The sequence below is a fragment of the Pan troglodytes genome, chromosome 1 (genome assembly GCF_028858775.2).
Source record: "Pan troglodytes isolate AG18354 chromosome 1, NHGRI_mPanTro3-v2.0_pri, whole genome shotgun sequence".
Classification (NCBI taxonomy): domain Eukaryota; kingdom Metazoa; phylum Chordata; class Mammalia; order Primates; family Hominidae; genus Pan; species Pan troglodytes.
The window spans coordinates 111,723,761-111,750,347 of NC_072398.2; the positions used below are offsets into that span (position 1 = coordinate 111,723,761).

The 26,587-nt window shown below is 42.1% G+C and overlaps 1 protein-coding gene across 2 annotated transcripts in view; it reads right to left on the reverse strand.

Annotated features, from left to right (window-relative positions):
* TRIM33 (tripartite motif containing 33) overlaps nucleotides 1-18,530 on the reverse strand; it is a 120,764-nt gene extending 102,234 nt beyond the window's left edge. The window contains exon 1 of one of the 2 annotated variants that reach the window (XM_513668.8): nucleotides 17,877-18,530. In XM_513668.8, the coding sequence (XP_513668.3) occupies nucleotides 17,877-18,402 (526 nt within the window). In that variant the 5' untranslated portion in view covers nucleotides 18,403-18,530. The remainder of the gene's footprint in view (nucleotides 1-17,876) is intronic. The other variant, XM_003308304.6, reaches the window with a different exon arrangement.
* Nucleotides 18,531-26,587: the final 8,057 nt, after the last annotated feature.

Below are 26,587 nucleotides of genomic sequence, written 5' to 3' on the forward strand. Positions count from 1 at the left end.
TTTGCAAGGTTTACTCATATTGCAGCATGTATCGGAAATTCATTCCTTTTCAGGGCCAAATAATATCCCATTACATGTATATACATTTTATCAATTCATCTGTTGAACACTTAACATTATTTCCACCTTTTGGCTACTGTGAATAATGCTGCAATTAATACTGGCAAGTATCTGTTTGAGTCCCAGTGTTCAATTCTTTTGGGTCACAGATATGTAAGAATGGATTTGCTAGGTCACATGCTAATTTTATGTTTAACTTTCTGAGGAACCACCAAACTGTTTCCCACAGTGGCAGCACCATTTTACATTCCACCAGCAATACAGGACTCTAATTTCTCCACATCCTTGCCAACACTTTGTTGTTTTTTAACTAGAGCCACCCTAGCAGGTGTGAAGTGGTATCTCCTTGTGGTTTTGTTTACATTTCTCTTAATAACAAATGATCTAGTGTATCATTTCATTTGCTTATTGGCCATATATACATATCTTCTTTGGGGAACTGTCTATTCAGATCTTTTGCCCATTTTTAATTGGGTTGTCTTTATTATCAGGCTGTAAGAGTTCTTTATATATTTCACTATCATCCAATACATGACTTACAAATACTTTCTCCCATTCTGCAGGTTTTCTTTTCACTTTCTGAATAATGGCCTTCAATGTACAAAAGTTTTACATTTTGATCAAGTCCGACTTACTATTTTTTCTTTGGTTGCTCATGCTTTATTTAGGTTGTTACTTGTCTTTGTTTTGTTTTTGTAGAGACAGGATCTCACTATGTTGCCCAAGCTGATCTCAAAATCCTGGCCCCAAGCAATGCTCCCACCTCAGCCTACCAAAGTGCTATGATTACATGCGTAGGCCACCAAGCCCAGCCTGTTGATATATTTTGAGTTAACTTTTGCATATGGTGTGAAGTAGGGGTACGACTTCATTCCTTTGCATGTGAAAATCCAGTTGTACCAACATCCTTTTTTTGTTTTGAGACAGGGTCTTGCTCTGTCAGTGCACTGCAGTGCAGTGACATAATCACGGGTCAATGCAGCCTCAACCTCCCCAGGTTCAAACAATCCTGCCTCAACCTCCCAAGTACCTACCAGGGACCACAGACGTGAACCACATCTGGCTTTTCTTTTTTGAGATGGAGTCTCGCTCTGTTGCCAGGCTGGAGTGCAGTGGCACGATCTCGGCTCACTGCAACCTCCGCCTCCTGATTCAAGTGATTCTCCTGCCTCAGCCTCCCAAGTAGCGGGATTACAAGCATGCACCACCACGCCCAGCTCATTTTTCTATTTTTAGTAGAGATGGGGTTTCACCAGGTTGGCCAGGATGGTCTCGATCTCCTGACCTCGTGATCCGCCCACCTTGGCCTCCCAAAGTGTTGGGATTATAAGTGTGAGCCACTGCACCCAGCCATTTTTTTTTTTAATTTTATTTAGAGACAGGGCCTCACTATGTTGCCCAAGCGAGTCTTGAACTTCAGGCTCAAGTGATCCTCCTGCCTCAGGCTCCCAAAGTGCTGGGATTACAGGTATGAACCACCATGCCTGGCCCAATGTCATTTTTTGAAGATACCAATCTTTCTGCCACTGAATGGATCTGGCACCACTGTCCAGTATCACTTGGATATACTGGAAGGACAGATAAAGTATTAACACAGGTTATGTGTTGGGGGAGACAGGAACTGGATGAGGATAAGGAGTGGGAGGGAGGCTTCTCAATATCCAGCTTCGTATACTTATTTAACTTTTGAACCAGCGTGAAAGTACTGTTTACTCAAAAGCTAAAATAAATTTAACATTTTAAAACACAATTGCTAGGCAAGCCACAAAATAGGATATATACCTGACAAAAGAGTCATGATTGGAATATATAAAGAATCCTACAAAAGCATTGGGAAAAAAGGTAGACAAACCACAGGGGAAAATGTAAGCACAACCCGAACAGGCAACTACAAAAAATGATATTCAAAGGCCAACAGCCGTACTAAAAGATGTTGGACTTTACCGGTTCTCACAGATCTGCAAATTAAACTATAATGTTAGTTTACTTAAGTACTTAAATAAACTTTTAAAAATTATGAAATCAAACTAACTATAAATTAATTACATCCACCTTAAAAATGACTAATCAGATTCTACCAAGTCAGGACAAAAACAGAAAATTGGCAGCCTAACTGGTATTATTTGGCCAGAATAGAGTTGTTGTTGTTGTTGTTGTTATTGTTAGGCAGTCTCACTCTCTTGCCCAGGCTGGAGTGCAATGGCACCATCTCGGCTCACTGCAACCTCCACCTCCCAGGTTCAAGCGATTATTGTGACTCAGCCTCCCGGGTAGCTGGGATTACAGGCATGTGCCACCACACCTGGCTAATTTTTGTATTTTTAGGTAGAGATGGGATTTCACCATGTTGGCCAGGCTGGTCTTGAACTTCTGACCTCAAGTGGTTCACTCATCTCGGCCGCCCAAAGTGCTGGGATTACAGGTGTGAGCCCCCATGCCTGCCAAAATAGAGTATTTTTTAAATGCAAGAAGGCTAGGCAAGTTTCACTACTCTCAATGTCTTATACTAGTTACTTTCCTAGTTCCTGAAGGCATCTGAGTTTGTGCTATCAGCTCAACATGGAAAGGCCACATTTAGATATAATTTTACCACATTACCTCGGTGGCCTCATTTGTTTAAAAAAGAAACAAGGATAATATTATCACCCTGAAATAATTCTTTTTAATTGGGCAAAACTTCATTCCGCAAAATAGAATGAGTCTTCCCTCTGAGAGGATTTTTATAAGCAAATAAGATAACACGAAAAAGTTTTATCTTTAACATAAGATAAAACATAACAAAATATGTTATTTTACAGACAAGGAACAGAAGTCTAGACAGATTCAAATAAACTTATCCACAGCTAGTTCTTTCCTGCCATTATTAATTCAGATAATCTACTTTGAAAGCATTCAACATAAATTGAGGAAGGAAAACAGAGAAGAGAAAATTGGATGGATGTCAAGAGCAGCCTAGATTACAGCCAAAAGCATATGGACTAAAATCATATAATACACAAATGAAAAAGAGGGAATCACCTCCAAACCAACATTAAGAGCAGAAATAGTAAATTTCAGCTATGACTAATTCTTTTGAACCATATTTCAACAAATATCTGGTTTACTGAAATCGAATTTACTACTAATTTATTATAAAATGTATTATACTGTTCTTTAATATAATCTCTTACCTCTCCAGCGAGATTCAGTGGGTCCAAGGTTCATTACATACATCCCTTTTATATGCCTCACAACAAATGAAGGTAATGTTCAACACAAAGCAGAAAATGTAATATATGAAGGACAGCTGAAATGCAGTGCTCTTGTTACTTTCAATACTTCAGATTCATAAGCACAGTAATACAGTGAAATGATTCTCAGTACCTTACCCTCATATCTGCCCTATTGCAGACAAAAAACTGATGGGGATCTTTTGACTGACATTAGCTTTTTGCTTAAGTATTTACTTTGTGAGGGATAGTATTTAAGCCAACTCTCAGTGATGGGAAAAGAAATGAGTTGTGTAATTTGAATTTTAGCATTCTATTAATAAACCACACATGGATGACAGGCCAAACTGGTCCAAAATTCATTTGTGGAATTCATTCTGGCAGTCATTTGTGATGTTAGAAGTAGAACCCTGTAAATTCTCATTCTTCCAAATCTATTGTGGACAACAGGTCAGGCTGTACACACAACACTGCCTGAAATCTGATTCATAACCAACACCTAACATGTCCCATCAAACAAAAACATGGGATGTGGCATCGCGAGGCATAGTAAATAACTTAGGTTGTTTAGGAAAAAAGTATCAAGGATAGTATGTAGGTATTTACATAATGAAAGAAAAATTTCCACAATTTTTATCTACAAATTCAAAATATAATAATTGAGTAATTTTTTTTGTAATACAGGTCTACCAATGAGAAGAATAAAATTCTCATTTAATTGGGAAAATTTTAATTAACTCACCACAGGTGAAGAGCTATCCCTGTTTGGCTAACGAATGAGCCACTCAAAAACTTCCCATGTTTGAAGAGCCTCATTTTCATTTTTTATTTTTAAGAAATTCTGCTGTGATCAGATATTCCATTTTAAACTTTCTTATTTCTGATTTTTACTTTCCTGTGAGTTGGGAATAATGTAATCAGTGCTTACTCTGGAGTTGTCAACAAAACACTGTACTCTTTCAGCACAGCTATAGTATAAGTACATAATAAACACCATGCTTTGCCATCTAACTCAAAACAAAATGTACTCTGCTGTAAAAGCATGACATTTAAAATCCACTCACTCTTCTTTGAAATGATAGGTATGCAATATTTTGGACAATTTTTTAAATTTTAAATGTTGTGCTACAGCCATACACATCCCTATCAAGTTATAGCTGCATCACTGCAATTTGTAATGTACCAAAAAGCAGTACACAGTATTTGTCACAACTACTCAATTTTCCCATTATAGCATGAAAGTAGTCAAAGACAATACATAAATGAATGTGCGTGGCTGTGTTCAAATAAAAATTTCTAAACACAAATTTACACTTAAAATTTTTTTTTCTTTGAGATGGAGTTTTCGCTCTTATTGCCCAGGCTGGAGTGCAACGGCGCAATCTCGGCTCACTGTAACCTCTGCCTCCCAGGTTCAAGAGATTTTCCTGCCTCAGCCTCCCAAGTAGCTGAGATTACAGGCACCTGTCACCACACCCAGCGAATTTTTTTTTGTATTTTTAGTAGAGATGAGGTTTCACCACATTGGCAAGGCTGGTCTCCAACTCCTGACCTCAGGTGATCTGTCCACTTTGGCCTTCCAAAGTGCTGGGATTACAGGCGTGAGCCACCGTGCCTGGCCTCTAATAATTTTCATATGTCACAAAATATTCTTTTTTCCCAACTATTTAAAATATAAAAATCATTCTTGGCTCACAGGTCATACGAAACCATGCAGTTGACTGTATTTAGTTCATGGGCCAGTTTGCCAATCCCTGATCTAAAGCAATGCCCAACAATTAACAGGCCCCACACAGAAGCACAGAATCTTCCATCAGAACTGTATTGCCTCATTCAAGTGGGGAGACAACCAAGGATCATCTATTGCTTGAGGAAGCCTATGAAACACAAAGATCAAAAGAAAAAAAAAAAAAGTAAAACAGATAATAAAGGGAATAGAAGACAAACAAGAGTAGGCAGAAGCAAACAGTAAAATAAGATGTCAAAAATGTTATATAATGATAGCTGGGCACAGTGGTACACATCTATAATTCCAGCTACTCCAGAGGCTGAGGCAGGAGAATCACTTGAATCCAAGAGCGGAGGTTGCAGTGAGCTGAGATCGCACCACTGCACTCCAGCCTGGGCGACAGACTGAGACTCTGTCTCAAAAAAAAAAAAAAAAAAAAAAAAGTTATATAATGCAATTACCAAATATAAATAAGGAATCAGTATACCTGAAATGTTTCAAAAGTAAAAAGTCAAATGAAAAATAAGGTAAAATACATATTTTGCCTGGGGAAGAAAAACATTTGTATCCTCAGAGAAAGAAGATATTAAGTCCACAGAAAAAGAATAGAATCTTATAAAAATACAACCTAAGCAAGGAAGCTCTTAGAAATGTACCATGTAGGCCAGGTGCGGTGGCTCACGCCTGTAATCCCAGCACTTTGGGAGGCCAAGGCAGGTGGATCACCTGAGGTCAGGAGTTCGAGACCAGCCTGGCCAACATGGTGAAACTCGTCTCTACTAAAAATACAAAAAAATTAGCCAGGTGTGGCGGCATGCGCCTGTAGTTCCAGCTCCTCAGCAGGCTGAGGTACAAGAATCGCTTGACCCAGGGAGGCAGAGGTTGTAGTGAGCCATCCAGTCTGGGTGACAGAATGAGACTCCATCTCAAAAAAAAAAAGAAAGAAATGTACAATGTAATTAATAAATTGGATAAAAGGGTTAGAGACAAGGACAAGGACAAGGAGATCTTTCAGAATGTCAGTGGAGCAAGAAAACAAAGGGAAGGAAACTAGAAAAAGACAGCGGAGAATATGAACCTAGGAGAGCCAACATCCAAATAGTAATAGTTCAATAAGAGTGGCAGGTGGGGAAGGACCTTCTGAAAAAAATGTAAAGTTCTCTTACTATAAATGAAGATTACAAGACTAAATGAAAAAGCATAATGAACTTTTAGAAACTTTTAGAAAAAAAAATAGAAGCATATCACTATATTTCAAAACAATTGATAAATAGATGAAGAGATCCAAGACATAAAAAGATAAAAAGATCTCAAGAAGAGGTAAATAAACAAATGAAACCCAACTGGGGTTGTACAAAGGAGTAAAATCAGAGTAGCATCAGCAATACTGATTTAAGACACTGGAAGAGATGCCTTAAAAGTTCTGAGGAAAAAAGTTTTAACCCAGAATTTCATATCCAGCCAAGCTATCATTTAAGAAGGGAGTAGAATAAAGAAAACTTCAAAAATGCAAAGGCTCAGAAATTATACTCTAAGTGACTCTTCTTTAGGATGTACAAACAAGGGCGTAAACAAAGAATGGGGAAGACATGGGAGCCTAGGGCCTGTGTAAAGTATTAATTAGATCAAGACTCATCTCCCTAAAACTGACTTGAACAATTACAACCTCAGTTATTAGGGTGCATAAGCAAAGAACAGTGAAATTAAAAAAAAAATCTGACCAACACCATGGAAATGAAGAAATCTGTCACTGTCTGGGTTCGGGGTAAGGAAAAAATTTTTCTCCTGAGAATTCCCTTTTTTTTTCCCCACACCCACATTGTGTATAATTCTGAGAATTTCTAAATACAAGCCAGCCTATAAGGTAAACGCTAAATCAACATCTGACAATACTAAGATATAGTAAACTAAAAGTCTGCTTCAGTAATTTCTGTGTTGGTGGCACCTGACAGAAGCAAATGCAAAATACCCACTGGAGGCTTGTTCCCTAAAACCAGTCTGGCAGATTTCATAAAGCCCTGGTGAACAGGCTCACTGTCTAAAACTATAAAACACAGGAGGACACCACCCACAACAAATGAGCAGGCAGAAGCAAGTAGTAAAATAAGACATCAAGAACATCAGATAATGGAATTATCAAATATAAATATGAAATCAGTATACTTGAGACATTTAAAAAATAGGTCGGGCACGGTGGCTCACACCTGTAATCCCAGCACTTTGGGAGGCCCAGGCAGGCAGATCACTTGAGCTCAGAATCAGAAGTTCAAGACCAGCCTGGCCAACATGGTGAAATCCTGTCTCTACTAAAAATTCAAAAAATGAGCCAGACATGGTGGCGGGCGCCTCTAATCCCAGCTACTTGGGAGGCTGAGGCAGGAGAATTGCTTGAACCTGGGAGTCGGAGGTTGCAGTGAGCAGAGATCGTGCCATTGCACTCCAGGCTGGGCAACAAAGTGAGACTCCGTCTCAAAATATACACTCAAAAACATTTTTGGACTTAAGAAAATGTGGAGGCATACCATGTGTATAAATAGGCAGACACAATAAAGACATTTTCTCCCAAATTGATTTACATATTCAAAGCAATTCCAACAAAAACACTGACAGGTTTTTTGTTGTTGTTGTTTTTCTGTTCTTTTTTAAAGAGATGGCAGCGTCTCTCTGTGTTGCCCAGGCTGGAGTACAGTTGCTATTTCCAAGTGCAATCATAGCACATTACAGCTTCAAACTCCTAGGCTCAAGCCATCCTCCTGCCTCAGCCTCCTGAGTAGCTGGGACTACAGGTATGTACCACCACACACAGCTTAATAAGTTTTTAAAATGAACTTTCACAAGATGAACTTTCACAAGATGATACATTTTAGTATAAGAGTGAGCAAAAGGTGAATGGCCAAGGTTTGTCTTGGAAAAAGAAATTTTTTAATTAAAAAAAAAAAGGAGCAAAAGGTCAAGATCAGTCGAGATAATCTTGAAGATGACCAAGGTATATGTAGAGAGGGCAGTGAAATTACCTTAATGAACAAAACTTACTGCTTATTATTATAAAGCTACTAAGAACAGCAAAAAAAAAAAAGGAGGAAAAACTATTTTAATATAAAAACATGAAAAGACAGCTCTCTAAAAAGTGTATCAGTTATCTATTGCTATGTAACAAACTACCTCAAAAATTAATGACTTAAAACAACAATAATTATTTCTCACAGCTTTCTTGAAACAAGAATTTGGGAGGGACTTGGCAGGCAGTTCTGGCTTAGTGCCTCTAAGAAGGCTGCAGTCAAGATGTCAGCCAGGAAGGACTGCAGTCATCTGAAAGCTTGATTAGGATAGAGAATCTACCTCAAAAGCGGCTCTTTCACATAGCTGGCAAGTTGGTGCTGGGTCTTTGCAGAAGACCTCAATTTTTCTCCATATGGCCTCTTTAAAGGACTACTAGAGTATCTTTCACAGAATGGCAGCTGTTTTTCACCCAGAACAAGGGATTCAAAGAGCAAGGAAAAAACTGTATATATGCCTTTAATGACTTTTTAATAAAGTCACTATTAATTCTATTATATTCTCTTGGTCACGGAGACCAGCCTTGAGCAACTGGACAGCAACCATACAACGGTGTGAATAACAGGAGAAAAGGAACAAGGGGCCATCTTAGAGGCTGGCTACCACACCAAGCCATAGGCTCAGAATAAATCTTCAACCTACATCATCAACAAAGGATCAGTATACAGAATTTGTCAAGAATTCTTGTAAATCAAAACAGAAAATGTAAGCAATCTAAAGAAAAACATAAAACACATGGACAAATAATTCACAAAAGGAACATAAATAGCATATAATAAGCATTCAAATGTACTCATTAGTACCATATAGTGCATGCTATTTACTCATCACTGGGGCATAGGCTTTAAAGATTTTTCTAAAAATGGTATATTTATGATTATCCATCCTTGTTCTTTTTCCCACTTCCCCTTGAGTCGAATGGCTAGGGATAGATGTGCAATTTGTGGCCAAAGAAGAGACAGAGGTTAATTTATCTACCATCCTGAGCCCAATCTCTGAAGTTGGCTTAGATAGACTGTCATAAACATGAAAAAAATCAGTAGATCTATAGTGAGCTATTTTTAGAAGTTTAACTTCAGTTAATAAGTACTTTCTTCATTTTTACATTTTACTAAAGGGAGGCTTTTTCTGAACTGTTATGGGTACTCCAAAATGAAGAACTATAAATGTATAAATCTGCCACCTACTATCTTATGATCTGACATTCTTCCTACTGGCCCAAAGACTCTGAGACATTATCATGTTCTTAATGTCCTTTAACAGAGCAGGGCTCAAACTTCCTGGTCTCAGGACCTCTCTTACAGTCTTAGTTACCGAGGAACACAAAGAGCTTTTGTTTAGATGGGGTATGACCATCAAATGTATAATAAAAATGGATGTTTTAAATATATTTTAATTCATTACAAGATGAATTAAAAATGAATCTTAAATTTTAAAATGTTAAAATGACGTTTACTTTATTACTAGTTTTGTTTGTTTTCTCAGACACAGTCTCACTGTCACTCAGACTGGAGTGCAACGGCATGATCACAGTTCACTGTAGCCTCAACCTCCCAGCCTCAAGTGATCCTCCCACCTCAGCATCCTGAGTAGCTGGAACTACAGGCGCACACCACCACACTCGGATAATTTTTTTATTTTTTCTGGAGTCGGAGTCTCACTATATTCCCCAGGCTGGTCTTGAACTCCTGGGCTTAAGTGATCCTCCCACCTCAGCCTTCGAAAGTGCTGGGATTATAGGCATGAGCCACCATGTCCGGCACGACAGGTTTAAACAACACTTTTAAAAATCAGAAATAACTGTATTTCCTAAAACAAAAAAAATTAATAAAGAGTGTCATTGTGATACATTTTAAAGATCTCTTTAACATGTGGTTTAATAGAATATGGCTGGATATATGCTTCTGCATTTAATGTTTCAATATGTTGTTTCTTTGAAGAATATAAAGAAAATCTGGCTTCATACAGCTAAGTATCTAAGAAAAGGGAAAAGCAGATTTTAATACCCTTTTCAGATCATTGTGTGGATATTTTTCTTTGATATAACACAAAAACTTAAGAAGAATATTTTTTAAACATCAGTTGCAATGTGGCATCTCAAACCTTAAAAATAAACTTGACTACTCTCTCACGTTAAAATCTATTTATTGGCTGGGAGTGGTGGTTCATGCCTGTAATACCAACACTTTGGGAGGCTGAGGTGGGCTGATCAACTGAGGTCAGGAGTTCAAGACCAGCCTGGCCAACATGGCAAAACCCCATCTCTACTAAAAATACAAAAATTAGCCAGGCATGGTAGCGTGTGCCTGTAATCACAGCTACTTGGGAGGCTGAGGCAGAATTGCTTAAACCCAGGAGGCGGAGGTCGCGGTGAGCCAAGATTGCGCCACTGCACTCCAGTTTGGGTGACAAAGCAAGACTCCATCTCAAAAAATAAAAATAGCAAAATAAAATACAATCTATTTATTATTGCTCTGTTTTGCACTTAACATCATGCATTTCTCATTTAGAATATATTGCAATAAGCTACGCAGATCTTTGAAATGTTGACATTACACAATATCAAAAAAATTCACGTTCATTAATATGACCACCAATCTCTTCAGGAAAGTCTTTAAATACTGAGAAACTGACCAGCTCATGGCAGCAAATACCAATTTTCCAAAATTCTAATTTTCATTTAAAATCTCAATTTTTATCACTGGCAACATATGTCAGTTGTTTTCCTGGAAATGACAGGCTCAATTCATTCACTTCTGAGAAAATGGCTGCCAAATACCCATGCCTAAAAACCATAGTTTTTAAGTAAAACCATAGTTTCAAGTAAAACAGTTTTCTATGAAAAAAAGCAAATTCAGCTTGGAACTCAAAAAACTGCACAAGTACTCTTCTTGCACTTTCGTCTGCAGCAGAAGCATTTTAGGCACATTTCCCACTTCATCACACAGAGCTTTAAAGATGAAAATGTAATATAGTAATTGTTACTGTTTCATAAAGGATATTAAGTGACAATGACATAGGTTTATTTTTGTTTTTTCTCTAAGTGTGTGAAAGTAAATACGCAATGACTTTTATAGTATGGCTTGGAGCCATTATCCTTTTTTTATTTATTTTTTTTATTTTTTTAAAGACAGGGTCTCACGCCATTGCCGAGGCTGGAGTACAATGGCACAATCATGGCTCGCTGCAGCCTCGACACTCCGTGCCTCAGGCAATTCTCCCACTTCAGTCTCCTGAGTAGCTGCGACTACAGACATGCACTACCATGACTATTTAATTTTTTTGTATTTTTTGTAGACACAGGGTTTCATCATGTTACCTAGACTAGTCCCCTACTCCTGGACTCAAGCAATCCACCCACCTCGGCCTCCCAAATGGAGTCAGTCACCATCTTAATTCACGCAGAGGTGATGGCAGTTTTATCCATCATTGCTTTTGCACCATTAATATAAATGTCAGCGCAGTGAATAAGGAGAATATCAAATTAGTGTAATTATGAAAATAGTTTTAAACTTGTGCACCTCTAAAAGGGTCTCAGTGACACGGTCACTACCATCACCCCCACCCCAGCATTCTGTGGCCCACACTTTGAGAATCACTGCTTTAAGGTATTCTCATTTAGGACCCACTGAGAGCAGAATCCATGAGAAAAGTAAAAGTAATTAAAGTCCCCTAACTAGGGCTTTTGATGTACAAACACTAGACATTATAAAGACTTAGGATTTAGGACATTAGTTTATAAGTTTTTACAAGATCTAGGTAACTAGAAGATTTGGAACTCAAATGATTTATCATGCATGCTGTACATATCAGTAGACATCAGAAAAGCATTTAAAACCACAATTTACCCCCCTGCCTCTTCTTTCTGTTTACTGTGAGATACAGTCACAAAGACAACGGGGGGACAAATGAAAAAGTACCAAAATAACACTACTACAATTTATTGGGGGCTTCCCATGTAAGCTCCCAATAAATATACCTTGCAACACATTAACTCTCTTAATTCTCACAAAAACTCTATGATGTAGGTGTAATTATTACTCCCAATTTACAGATGTTAAGTAACTTATCCATGGTCATTCCAGTAGTAAATGGTAGAGCTCAAAAATGAATTCAGGGCCGGGCGCGGTGGCTCACGCTTGTAATCCCAGCACTTTGGGAGGCCGAGGCGGGTGGATCACGAGGTCAGGAGATCGAGACCATCCTGGCTAACACGGTGAAACCCCGTCTCTACTAAAAATACAAAAAAAAAAAAATTAGCCGGGCGTGATGGCGGGCGCCTGTAGTCCCAGCTACTCGGGAGGCTGAGGCAGGAGAATGGCGTGAACCCGGGAGGCGGGGCTTGCAGTGAGCCGAGATTGCGCCACTGCACTCCCGCCTGGGCGACGGAGCGAGACTCCGTCTCCAAAAAAAAAAAAAAAAAAAAAAAAAAAAAAAAATGAATTCAGGTAGTTTGACCACAATGCTAGACAGAAGTTGTGAGAAGTATTTCAGCAATCTTGGACACATCGTTAATGACTGGTTGTTGGTGTAGTACCACATGATCATTCAAACACTCAAGCTTGTTTCTGTTGAAGAGGAGAGTCAGAAAAAGTAGAGCCTAAAAAGTCCCCAAACCAGTTAAGTCACACTGAGGCCAGAACTGTCATATAGTATACACACTCCAGGGACAAGAAATTCCGAGGGCTCAAACAGAAGACTCCTCAGAGTGGCTCAGCATGGTCTGTGATAAACAGACAGAAACACTATGAGGAAGTGCTCTTCACACTACACTCAGAGGTTTTCCCTCCCACTTACACATGATTGTTGCCATCTCAGACTTTTCATAGTAAGTTTTTTTGTTTTGTTTTGTTTTGTTTTTGAGACGGATTCTCACTCTGTCCCCCAGGCTGGAGTGCAGTGGCGTGATCTCAGCTCACTGCAACCTCCGCCTCCAAGATTCAAGTGATTCTCCTACCTCGGCCTCCCGAGTAGCTGGGATTACAGGTGCCTGCCACCACGCCTGGCAAATTTTTGTATTTTTTGTAGAGACAGGGTTTCGCCATGTTGGCCAGGCTGATCTCGAACTCCTGACCTCAAGCGATCTGCCCGCCTCGGCCTCCCAAAGTGCTGGGATCACAGGCATGAGCCACTGTGCCCAGTCCATAGTAAGTTGAAGAATTCAGTAACAGAATGATTTTTCCATGGTGATTCCACTATTCCTCCCCACAAACTATAAGGACATTAAACGTATGTACATACAGAATGTTAGCATAAAAGACAATAGAATCATATAACCTAACAGGATAGGAACTCAGCCTCTTCGTATTGCAAAAGACCTGGAGAGACTTCCTAGGTTCCTTGCCCAAGGGTTACGTAGCTAACTAACAGCAGAACCCAGGCCAGGTGGTGCCTCACGCGTATAATCCCAGCACTTTGGGAGGCCAAGGCAGGCGGATCACATGAGGTCAGGAGTTCGAGACCAGCCTAGCCTACATGACGAGACCCTGTCTCTACTAAAAATACAAAAAATTAGGTGGGCATCGTGGCGGGTGCCTATAATATCAGCTACTGGGGAGGCTGAGGCAGGAGAATCACTTGAACCCAGGAGGTGGAGGTTGCAGTGAGCGAGATCGCACCATTGCACTCCAGCCTGGGTGACAAGAGTAAAAAACTGTCTCAAAAAAAAAAAAAAAATAGCAGAACCCAATGCAACTTAATACCGATTCATTTCTTCAGCCACATCATTGTGCCATCTCAGAGGCAGCCTCAACTCCTTCAAGAGTTCATCTGAGAGTTTGTTCAGATGCATCAATATGATTCCTATTTAAAAAAAGATTTTTTGAGAGACAGGGTCTTGCTATGTTACTCAGGCTGATCTTGAACTCTTGGCCTCAAGTTATCCTCCCGCCTCAGCCTCCTGAGTAGCAAATCTGTATTTTTATTGATAAAGTATAAATGTATATATACCCACTACTGATAGCTGTTCTGCCTCAACCTGAAAAAGCACTCCCCAAAAAATCACAAAAACACTTTAAAAAGCTCACTATTGAGATTCAATATTAACTAATTTATCTATTTTGATTTTGCAAATACTCCAACGGTAAACAGATTGTACTTTCTCCTCAAAATATTTAAATCTGTGTTCCTCAAAGTGTGGTGGTACCACCAGCATCAAAATCACAGGGCACCTGTTAAAAATGCAGGCACATGGAGTCATCACCAAATCAACTAAACCTGTCTCTGAAGAAACTCCCAAGTTAGCATTTTAATAAGCTCTCTAGTGATTCTTATTTACACAAAACTTATTTATTGAACAGTCTACAATATCCTAGTGCAAAGTGAGACGGGCAAGTAAACAAAAATAAACATTTTGGATTTTAGCTGTGCTACAAAGAAAAAAAGATGATCTATCAGAGAGCGACCTGGAGGACTACTTTAAAATGAGAAGTCAAAGTCTGAGGAGACATTTGAAGTGAGAGCCCTTCATTCAAGACAGTGGTTCTCAAACTTAAGCGTGAATCAGAATCACCTGGAGAGCTTGTTAAACGAGACTACTGGACAGGAGGTCCGGAATGCGGCCCAAGAATCTGTATTCCTAACAATGTCACAGATGATGCTGATGCTGTTGATCCAGGAACCACACTCTGAGAACTGTTGATCTAGAAATAACAGCCAGAGGGTGTGAATAAATGTATTAAGAGAAACAGGAAAAGGCCAGTTAGGCAGGAGGGCATTATACTCATCATTGTTTCAAAATCACTTGAAAAAGATGGTGAGTTAAAACCACTAGCTATGATCTCCAGACCAGAGATGATATCTGAGGTTGATCATAATATCCTGTATTGTTGAAGCATTTCTCAGTTACAAAGCATTTTCACATTTATTATTTGCCTTGGTGAGATATAAGTAAACGACTATCAGCTACATTTTAGAGGGAAATTGAAGGACAAAAACAGTATGAATTTCCTTTAGCGTAAAATAGCTAAAGAGCTGAACTACGTCCCTTAACACCCAATCTAGTGTTCTTTCCAGCACAGCTTGATCTTTTTAAAGAGCAAAGCAGAATGGTATATAGGAGTTAATACTGGCAAATTATTTTCTAGACTATCTAAAAACACGGTGGATGGCTAGACACAGTGGCTCATGCCTGTAATCCCAGGACTTTGGGAGGCTGAGGCAGGCAGATCATTTGAAGCCAGGAGTTCAAGACCAGTCTGACCAGTATGGCAAAACCCCGTCTCTACTAAAAATAGAAAAATTAGCCAAGCGTGGTGATATGCGCCTGTAATCTCAGCTACTTGGGTGGCTGAGGCACAAGAATCGCTTGAACCTGGGAGGCAGAGGCTGCAGTGAGCTGAGATCGAGCCACTGCACTCCAGCCTGAGCAACAGAGCGAGACTGTCTCAAAAAAAATTTTTTTAATCAAAAACATGGTGGATTCCAGACTCAATTTGTTTTAGATATTGGTTAGAGAGAAATATTACTTAAGATTGACAGCATTTGGTTAGTCCCTTCCACTTACTCCCCCTCCTTCAAAAAGAAAGGATAAAGAAATGAAGAGGGGATTTACATATTATTCTCTCTCCTTCATAAATTTCAGAGAGCCAATTTCATAACCTCAGTCCCTCAGCCACATCAGTCAAACACAATCTGTATTTTTGGGTTCCCTCTAAATCTCTTACCTAACCCAGGTTCCCACAAGAACACTGAATCCTATGTGTCTTACTATGCTCATGGGTGCATAGACCACCAGCAGTTATTCTCTGAACACCTATTAACAATTAGTAGCTTCTCTAACAACCAAAGCCTTACTCTTAACATTCTTACCTACATGTACCAATAATGCTAGAAACCCAAAACATCCCAATCTGAAAACATTTTATCCTCCCTACACCCCAGCCCTCACCCTCACCCCAGCCCTGCTTCAGTGTCTGAATATGTATTAATACCATTGCCATCCACCAAACAAAAAATGTGGAATTCTACGTTTGTCTCCCTCACACCAATCTCAATACACTCCCCCCATCCCTCCATTCCCATAGCCACTATTAGTTACTACTATTAATATACTAGCTACCATTTCATTAGTAACTACCACGTACTAATCACTTTACACATTTTATCTTACTTCATTCTCTCAATAACCCTATGAGGTTATATACTTTTTTCCCGTTTCACAAATGAGAAAACTGAAGCTAAGAAAAGGTCATCTGCCCAAGTCGTAAGTAGGAGATGGCAAAGTAGATTTCCAAACCCTACCGTTCCCCCAAACCAAAATGCTTCATTCTGTAATACCTGATATATCATTCCTTTACTACCCATTCCAAATGTTGATTTCTTTCCTAGATAACCGCCAGGATTCTCCTGACTGGTCTCCTTGTCTCCAGCCTTGCCTTCCCTCATCCCTCAAGTGCCCTAAGTGATCTTTCTGGATCAGAAATCTGATCCTTTTATCCTCTTGATATGAAAGCCCTCCAGGAACATCCTTCAGTCCACAATGTCGAGGATACACTCTACAGGATGAATTCCAAGCCCTTTAGTGCAGCTCCACAATCGCTTACCTACAGTCCCGAAATTCAAAAGCTTTGAAATTTTAATTTTTTTCATTGGTTTGCAACAGAACCCACTGTGAATGCTGGGAGGTTATTTATCGTCTATCCCATTAGCGTGACATTCACGTGTTTCAATGTAGAAACATTAACGTGTTTGATAGAGTTAACTCAGACCCTGATAAAAGTCTCACACAAGAGACCTTGCCAGAAAAAAGAAAAATCCCAAAATATTCTGAAGTCCTTACACCTGGATCCCAAGAGTTTAAGAGACTGTGAAACCTTTATCTTTTCAGCCCATCAATCCAATCTAATTTCCACCAATCACCCTACACAGTCTTTAGTTCCAGGGATGTAGAAGGGTGTCCTGTGCCCTGAATACCCTCCAACCCAGTGAGGTACTCATTCTTCAAGAAACCTGTTCATGGATTTCCCTTCCTGTGAAATTTCCCTGACCTTTCCTCTATTGTGCCACAACCATTGTACTGAGGACTCACCTCCACTGCTGCAAGTTATATGTTTCTCCTGTTAGACTATGAATGAAGTCTTCATTGAGTACTTTGTTCAATCCTAGCACAGTGCCCCAACACTAGGGGCTCATTAACGGCCAATTAGCTAAAACAAATTCATGCCCAGCTTTCCCTAACTCTCAATTTCCTTCAAAGTTCATTTCTCCTTCATCCCCAAACCTTAGGATTTTCCCTAACCATGCAGTCCACTTTCCGAGTTTCTCTTTCCCCATGTCATCTTACAATTTTCTTCCAGGCGCCTTCTCTGGACCCCATGCTCTCCAACATATTCTCTCCACCTCCATTTAATCCATAGTCCTCCTCTCTCCTATCTGTGAACAGGCCAAGTCCCCTCCCTCCAAAGCAATCCATCTTCACTGCCCTTACCTCTTACCTACTCCCTCAACACCTCGCTGGCCCGGGCCCTTTCAGCCAAAACGCTTCCTCACAACGTGTTTCCCAAATCCCCCTTCTCTCACTGTACGGGTCTGCCAGCTCCAGAACCAGCGCTCCGCCGGGTTCCGCACATCACAAACCCTCCCTCGCAGCCAGTGTCCCCTCCCCCAGCCTCTGGCAGCCGGCACCCCTCCCTTCATGCTCCCCTTATCTCTTGCGGTCCAGCTTCTCTGGAAAGTGTCCCAGGGGCGAGTCTTTCACCTTAGACACCCCTCGGGATGGCGCCCGTCCGAGCAGCCCCAGGCCCCAGCACCTCCGTCCCCAGCTCCTCTAGGGTTGCGCAAATCCCCTGCGGCCCAGATGCCAGGCAGGGCCTCCGGCTCACCTTGCTGGATGTCGCCGTTGCTGCCCCCCGGGATGGGCACGCTGAGCTGGCGCTCCGGCTCGGGCAGGCAGCGCAGGCAGAAGGAGTGAAGACAGGGCAGCAGCTTGGGCTCCGCCTCACGCCGGCTCTGCAAGCTCTGCTGACACACGGCGCAGGTGTCCAGGAGCGAGGCTGGCGGTCCAGGAGGCGGCCCTGCCGAGGGACCCGGAGCGGGAGCCGAGGCTGGAGCTGGAGCCGGCGTCGATACTGCGCCCCCGGCAACTCCAGTGCCCACTGAGGCCGCAGGGGATGAAGCAGCCTGGGCCGAGCCCGAGGAGGCCGCGGCCACCCCCCCGTCGTCGGGCCCGGCCGCGCCGCTCTCAGCGCCGGCCCTGCCGCCTTCCTCCTCCTCCTCCTCCACCAGCACCGCGGTGAGAGGCGGCTCCGCCTCCTGCGCGGCGGGCCCGGCGGCCCCGGCAGTTACCGGCGCGCTGCCGCTGCCCCCGCCGCCGCTCTCAGCCTCGCCGCCGCCTTTGTTTTCCGCCATGTTTTCCTCTTTGAACCCGCCGGACCGCCCCGCGCCGCCCGCCGCCCGCGTCGCCGCCGCCGCCGCCCCCAGCCCCAGCCGCAGCCGCAGCAAGAGCGGCAGCCGAGAGCTAGCGAGAGAGCGAACCAACGAGAGCGCGCGCGCACGCGGCGCCCCCGCCCTCGCGTCGCGCGTTTGAAGGAGGGCGATTGCGGCACGCGCACGTACGCACGGACGACCTCCCGAGGGAGGCGGGAACTCGGTGCGCGGGCGCAGAGCGGTCCCGGACCCTCGAAGCCAGTTCCTTGCGTCAGTGCCGCGGCTCTTTAACCCGAAGGGAGATTTGTAAAGCCAGAGGCCGTTGACGCTGGGTAGCCTTTGGCTGGGGTTGGTTATGAACTCCGACACAGCGGTGGTGCATACGGAAGGGTGGAAGCCGGGACGGTTCCGGTCCCTGCGAGCGTGTGCCGGGCGTCTCCGCGGAAGCTTCACCTGCCGCGCCGCTCGATCGCCGGGCCCTCCTGGGTCTCTGCTGTGCGTAGACCACCCGCGTTCCTTTGGGTGGCCGTGGAGCACTAAAGCGGGGCTTATTGTTTGTTTGGTTTTGGTTTTGTTTTTTTTTTTTTTCTTGTTGTTTTTGAACTGAGGATCTATCAGAAATAGGCTGAAAAGACCGAGTGAGGAAGAAACTCTTTAACAGCTATTTTTGGCATCTTAAGGTGATTCTCAGGAGTTGCTACGTATCAGAATCAACGGAGGAGTTTTTCAAAGCAGAGATGCCAGGGCCAGTCCCCAGACCTGAATCAGGAAGTGAGGGAGAGAGCCGACGGAGGGGGAAAAGTCCCTTCAGCTGATTCTTAAGTATGTCAGTTTGGAGAGCCACGGATATAACCAATACTGCGTCCTTCTGAGGTCCCACTTTAAGTGTCCTGGGTTGAGCTGGGTGACAAATGCCCTTACAACAATGGTAGTAGAAGCTTTCAGGCCAAGCGCAGTGGCTCACGCCTGTAATCCCAGCACTTTGGGAGGCCGAGGCGGGCAGATCACTTGAGGTCAGGTCAGGAGTTCGTGGGCAGCCTGGCCAATATGGTGAAACCCCGTCTCTACTAAAAACATAAAAATTAGCCGGGTGTAATGGCGTGCGCCTGTAATCCGAGCTACTCAGGAGGCTGAGGCAGGAGAATGGCTTGAACCCGGCAGGAGGCGGAGGCTGCAGTGAGCCGAGATAGCGCCACTACACTCCAGCCTGGGCGACAGAGCGAAACTCCGTCTCAAAAAAAAAAAAGAAAAGCTTTCAGAAAGTTGCCTTTTTATTTGAAAAAAAAAAAAAGGTATTTGGAGGATTTTATGTAGTGCAACAACTGTTTTAGTGTTAAGATCATGAAATGCTTTGGTCTCCTGTTAGTGTTCCCAAGAAAGGTGCTGTAAGTCCTTAAACCACGTGAAAACTTTTTTTTTTTTTGAGACCTCCTCGTTCTGTCGCCCTGGCTGGAGTGCAGTGGCGTCATCACATTTCATTGCAGCCTCGACTTCCCAGGCTCAAGCCGTGCTCCTCGCAATTACCTGGGACCGTAGATGCACGCCACCATGACTTAGCTGATCTTTTTTTCCCCCCTTGCCTCGAAGAGGCTGGGGTCTCACCATGTTGCCCAGGCTGAAACTCCTGGGCCAGAGCGATTGGCCCGCCTCAGCCGCTGGAAGTGCTAGCATTACAGGCATGAGCCACTGCGCCCAGCCTCCTGAAAACTTTTTAAAATTTATTCAAAAATGTTTCCTGACCTCTTTATTGTCCTAGTGTTTTAGAGATACACTGGGATTACAAAACAGAGGAGCTCCCTGCATTCAAGGGGTTTACAATCTAATAGAGAAAGATTGAGAATAGATACATGCCAGGGAGTGGTAAGTGCTGTGAAGAAAAAAATAAGTGGGGTAAAAGGGATTAGAGGTGATTGAAGAAGGCCCCTGTTGATCAGATGAAGGAACCTGTCTTGGAGAAGAGCAGGAGAGGAACACATAACAAGTGCAAAGGGCCTGAGGGAAACGGATTCTTGGCTTGTTAGAGGAGGAGTCAGTGTGGCTGGAGTGGCTTGAACAAGGGAGAGAATAGTAGGACATGAGATAAGAGAGTTATTAAGGGAGCCAGGTCATGTACAGAAATGGTCTTCAATTTTTTTTTTAACTTTTGTGCCCTTTGAAAGAATTTTGGAAGGCTGTTTTCTTTCCTCAAACATTGTAAGTTGACTAAATTTTTTCAGAAGTTTAAATAGTTGCAGAGTTTAATTTGTGACATTCTGTAATACTGACATTTAAAAATTATTTTTAATCTAATAGGGAAGTAAACACTAAAGTGGCTTAATACTATCCATTTTTTAAAGTATATTAAAATGTTATATTTTTTTAAACATGGAAAAGTATTGGGAATGTTTTAATGATATGGCTGGGAGTCTTCCCCCTTCCCCTAATTATTTCGAGTAGGCATGAATGCATATAACATTGCTAGAATGAGATAAGGTCCTACTGTATCAACTCCATTTTTCATTGCCACAGTCTTTACTGCATTAAAAACTATATATGTATACATGTATGTATCTACACACTCACATATATGATGGATTAATTCCCTTAAAACTACCCTTACTTTTTTATGTACCCCTTGGAAAATTTTCCTTCACTGAAGTACCCCAGGAGTACTCATACCCTAGTCTTAGGACCACTGAGTCAGATAGGAAGGCTTGGATGGGTTTTGAGCAAAGACTCAAAGCAGAATTGTGAAAAGAGTCACTGTGGCTGCTTCTTAGAGGAATCACCTGTAAATGGTCAGTGGAATAAGGAAGACCAGTTAGGGGGCTAATAGGGTAATAACTCGGTTGGTTGGATCAGGTTAGAATCTGTAAAGGTGGTGAAAAATATGGAGTATAAATCATAAACACTTCTTCTCAAATTCACTTCAAAAAAATAAGCTAATGAACTGAATTTCTCAACCAAAAGTTTTGCTTCCATGAGTTTTCTTAACCTTTTGATGCCTGCTACATTTGCCTTTATTAAAATCTAGAATAAAAGTGTTGTTTTTGAAAACTATATAATTTGTATAGGATGGAAACAGCCCCCATGAAGTTCACTGTGTGCTCTGAGAAGGCAGTGCCTGGAGTATAACTCATGAAATATTTAGGATCATTGAAACAGACCCAGTTACATCCTTGATTTTCTGTGGGAGCCCAGAAATCTTGCAGGAGAAACTATGAAATAAGTCCACAGATGAGGCTGAGATACGATAATGCACAAACCTGTCTAATAGACTGCATAGCATGGGGTTCATTATGCCCTGGGACAAAATGCTTGGTTTGAATCTGGTTCCATCACCTACTAGCTATGTGATTTAGGGAAACTTACTTAGGTTGCCTCAGTTCCCTCAGTCATGAAAGGGTGTTTGCTATGGGTAGGACCTACCTCAAGGTCGCCTCACAAACAATATTTGTAAAACGTTAATAACAGCACCCAGCACATGGTGAACATGGATGTTAAAGTAGACCCAAAGTTGCCTGAAGGAAACAGAACTGGCAGGAGAAACACATGCCACTGAGAGAAAATTTCAAGAAGAGGAATCATGCTGTGGCCCAAACTGAGCAGCAGGTATAGGTAGAGGCTGTGTCCAGCCATTTTCCTGACATAGGCTACTATCCCTTGTTCCTCTGGTTTGAGCATTATCAGAAAAACACAGTTCTGAAATAAAGGAAAGAGCTCTTAGGAGGTTCATAGCAGTTCTGCTATGAAGAAAACTCCTCTAAGTTGCTGGTAAACAATAGTGGAAGGAATTTTCCAGTTGTCTAGGAAAGAGAAAGGGCATTGGAGGTGAGTGACCCAGGTAGGTAAGCAATGGTGAGAACACGGTGTGTCCATCATCTGGGCACAGGAGGTTGGCAAAAGCAAGGCAGTAGCCCAAGGGTAGCGTGAAGATTTGCAAAGGCTGGTCTGCACCTTCTGGACAGAGCAGCCATGCTGAACAGCAGGAACAGAAGAGTACATGAGAACCAGCAGAAGGATGCTGAGCTGCAGCTGAAATCTGGGATATTTCTGTAAATGTACAATACTTGCACTCAGCAATGGGTGAGGCCAGAGGATCTAAAGGTGACATTTTATCTTTTAAAGTTCACTTCTCAACTGGGTGTGGTGCCTTACACCTGTAATACCAGCACTTTGGAGGAAAACAGGAGGATCACTGGAGGCCAGTAGTTCAAGACCAGCCTGGGCAACATAGCAAGACCCCCATCTCTACAAAAAAAAATTTATTAATACAAATTTTAAAAATAATGTAAAGTTTAGTTCTCATCATTCCATGGTGTACCAAGTACACTTTGACTTCTAGGTACTCTGTTGTCTGAATGAGAACTATTAGTACCAAGAAAAGCAGGACAGATAGCAGAGTTCTGAGTCTAATTACTATCTATTGGCTTTTCTGTGTCTCTAAGGCCTTTCAGGGGCACATTGTAATTCTAGTAATAAACACCACATTTGAACAGCAGTTTACAGTTGACAAAGTGCTTTCACACACATTATCTCTTAATTTTTGCAACCAGTAAAATATAGCTCAACAATAAATAGACTTCCTTATGTGAATGTACTGTAATGTATTATCTATTCATAGACAATAAGGTTTTCAATTTTTTACTATTATAAACAATACTGTGATAAGCATTGTGATGCATAATTATTTGCATATCTATAATTATTTCTTCTGAATATTCCTAAAAGAATTGCTGATTCAAAGAATATGCCCATTGTAAAAGTTTTTAATATGTAAATTTAAAGTATTCCATATGGATTACTAAATTGTTCTGATGTATTTTGCTACTATAAATAAATAAGTGAAATTAACATGCAATTTTTTTCCTTTTTTTTTTTTCCTAAAGATCCCTATTTCCATGACCAGGCGCTGTGGCTCATGCCTGTAATCCCGGTGCTTTGGGAGGCCAAGGCTAAAGGGTTACTTGAGACCAGGAGGTTGCAACCAGCCTGGGCAATATAACAAGACCCCCATCTCTACAAAAAAAAGTTTTAAAAATTAGACAGGTGTGATGTCTTGTCTGTAGTCCTAGCTACTTGGGAGGTTGAGGTAGGAGGATCTCTTGAGCCCAAGAGTTTGAGCCTGCAGTGAGCTGTGATTGTGCCAATGTACTCCAACCTGGGTGACAGACTGAGACCCTGTCTCTAAAAGTAATAATAAAATAAAAATCTCTATTTCCTCACATCCCATTCATCCCTCAGTCCACTCTGGCCTGGCTTCCACTCCCATCACTTTACCAACACAGCTTTTGCTAAGGCCACTAATTACTTCCATAATTTTATATCCAGTGAACATTATTTTTTTTTAATAGTCGAATCTCGCCCTGTCCCCCAGGCTGGAGTGCGGTAGCACGATCTTGGCTAACTGCAACCTCTGGCTCCTGGGTTCAGGTGATTCTCCTGCCTCAGCCTCCTGAGTATCTGGGATTACAGGCGCCCGCCACCTCACCTGGCTAATTTTTGTATTTTTAGTAGAGATGGGGTTTCGCCATTTTGGCCAGGCTGGTCTTGAACTCCTGACCTCAGGTGATCCACCTGCCTAGGCCTCCCAAAGTGGTGGGATTACAAGTGTGAGCCACCGCTCCTGGCCTCCAGTGAACATATTTTATCCCTAACCTTACTTGTTTTCTTGGGAGATTTAACACTGTTGGCCACTCCCCCTTCTGGAATCACTTCCTTGGTTCTCATGACACCACTGTCTCCTGGTTTTCCTCCTGTCCCTTGGACTGCTATTTCTCTTTTACGCACTGTCAGTGTCGCCAAGACCACACTTAGGTTCAATGGTTTTCTAGAAGAACTCCCAGGACTCAGAAAATCTGCTGTGCTTATGTTTATTAAAGTATGAGGATACAGATTAAAATCAACAAAGGGAAAAAGCCCATGAAGCAAAATCCAGGAGAAAACAAACTCAAATGTCCCTTCCCATTAGAGCTCTATGAGCATTAATTCTCATTAATTAGAAGTGTGACGGCCGGGCGTGGTGGCTCACACCTGTAATCCCAGCACTTTGGGAGGTCGAGGCAGGCGGATCACAAGGTCAGGAGATCAAGACCCCGATCTACTACTAACGCGGTGAAACCCCATCTCTACTAAAAATACAAAAAATTAGCCAAGCGTGGTGGAGGGTGCTTGTAGTCCCAGCTACTTGGGAGGCTGAGGCCAGAGAATGGCGTGAACCTGGGAGGCAGAGCTTGCAGTGAGCCAAGATCATGCCACTGCACTCCAACCTGGGCGACAGAGCAAGTCTCTGTCTCAAAAAAAAAAAAGAAAAAAGACATGTGACTACATGCATGAAGTGTTGTCAGCCAGGGAAACTTACCTAAGCCCTAGTGTCCAGAGTTTTTGTATTGGGGGTCAGTCACATATGCATGCCACACCCACATGATTCACCTCAGCTACTCAGACTCCATGCCTCAGAGGTCAAACTGATACGATGTGACCCAAGGCCTCAGGCATACAAAAATACTCATTAGACTGAGTATTCCAGGGACTTGGAAGTTATTTCCCAGGAGTTAGTCAAAGGCAGTTCTAAAGACAAACCTTTCTTTGGAATGTGCAAGGTTTGAGCAATCCAGTTAACCCTTTCCTGAGCATAAACTTATTACATGTTGGGCTTTCTCAACTCTAGATTCGCTTCTCTTAATCAATTTTCTTTCGCTGGCAAACTTATCCATGCCACAGGTTCATTTACCATCTATGCAATGAAAACTCCCAAGTGTATATCTTCAGCCCAGGGCTGTTCTTTGAGGTCCAGGCCCATCTTGACAACTGCCTATTTAATGTTTCCATGTGGATGTCTTAAAGGCATCTCAAACTCAGCATGTCCAAGACTCAATAATCTTCCCCCAAACCTCCTGATCTTTTTCCACATTCCCTACCTCAGTGGATGGTATTACATTCTCTTAGCAGCACTAGAAATAAAGATATTTAGAAAACATATCAACTGGGCTGGGCATGGTGGCTTATGCCACTTTGGGAGGCTGAGGCGGGTGGATCACCTGAGGTCAGGAGTTTGAGACCAGCCTGGCCAACGTGGCAAAACCCCATCTCTACTAAAATACAAAAATTAGCCAGGCATGGTGGCGCATGCCTGTAATCCCAGCTACGTTGGAAGCTGAGCCAGGAGAATGACTTGAACCTAGGAGGCAGAGGTTGCAGTGAGCCAAGATCATGCCACTGCACTCCAGCCTGGGCAACAGAGTGAGACTGTCTCAAAAAAAAAAAAAAAAATCAACTGGCTTTTTGGATATAGGTTGGCAGATTGGATATAGGATGGGTCATCTTTGAAACCTACAACTTCTGACCCCTTGTATCTAATCTATTACCCAGTCCTGTCAATTTGACTTCCTAAATATTTGTCCAAATCTCTCCATTTGTCTCCATGTCCACTATCACCACCCTATGTCAACTTAACACCCTCAAAATACCACCCCCTTATCTTTGAGTGCACTGTGACTCCCTGATCCCTCCTCCCCCAACCGCCATTCCCATGTCTTCCCATTGCTCTTAGGACGAAGAACAAAATCCTTAAGGCTTTATGACTTTATTATCTTACCTGGACTGCCTCTTCAACCACACCAAGCCCTACTGTCCACTTGCTTTCTACATTCTAGATACACTGGCCTTCAGTTTCTTCACTGTGCTATGTTCCCTCTTCCCTTGGGCCTTTTGCACATACTGTCCTCTAGCTGGAATGATCATTTCTCCACCCCTTCCCCCTCCTCATCACCCACGTTACAGAATTAATGCCTGCTCAAACTTTGAGTCTCAGTTCAAGTAGTACTCCTTCAGAAAAGCTCCTGTCTAAATCAGTTTTCTTTGTTAGATGTTTTCATAGATCCCCGTTTGTCTCCTTCAGAGCTATTTGTGAGAAGCAGTAGAGTTTAGTGGTTAAGAGCAGGGGCCAGACTGTCTAAGTTTAAATTCCAGCTCTGTTACCTACTGGCTTCAAGACCTTGGAAAACGTAAACTCTTTCTGCCTCAGTTTCATCATCTATAAAGTGTATATAATAGTTACCAACTATATTCATAGTATATATAATAAGCTGTTTAATGATTAAATTACTACATGGAAAGTATTTAGAACAAGGCCTTACACATAGAAGCACATAATATTTTCTTTTATCATTAATGTCTAGATTTGTAA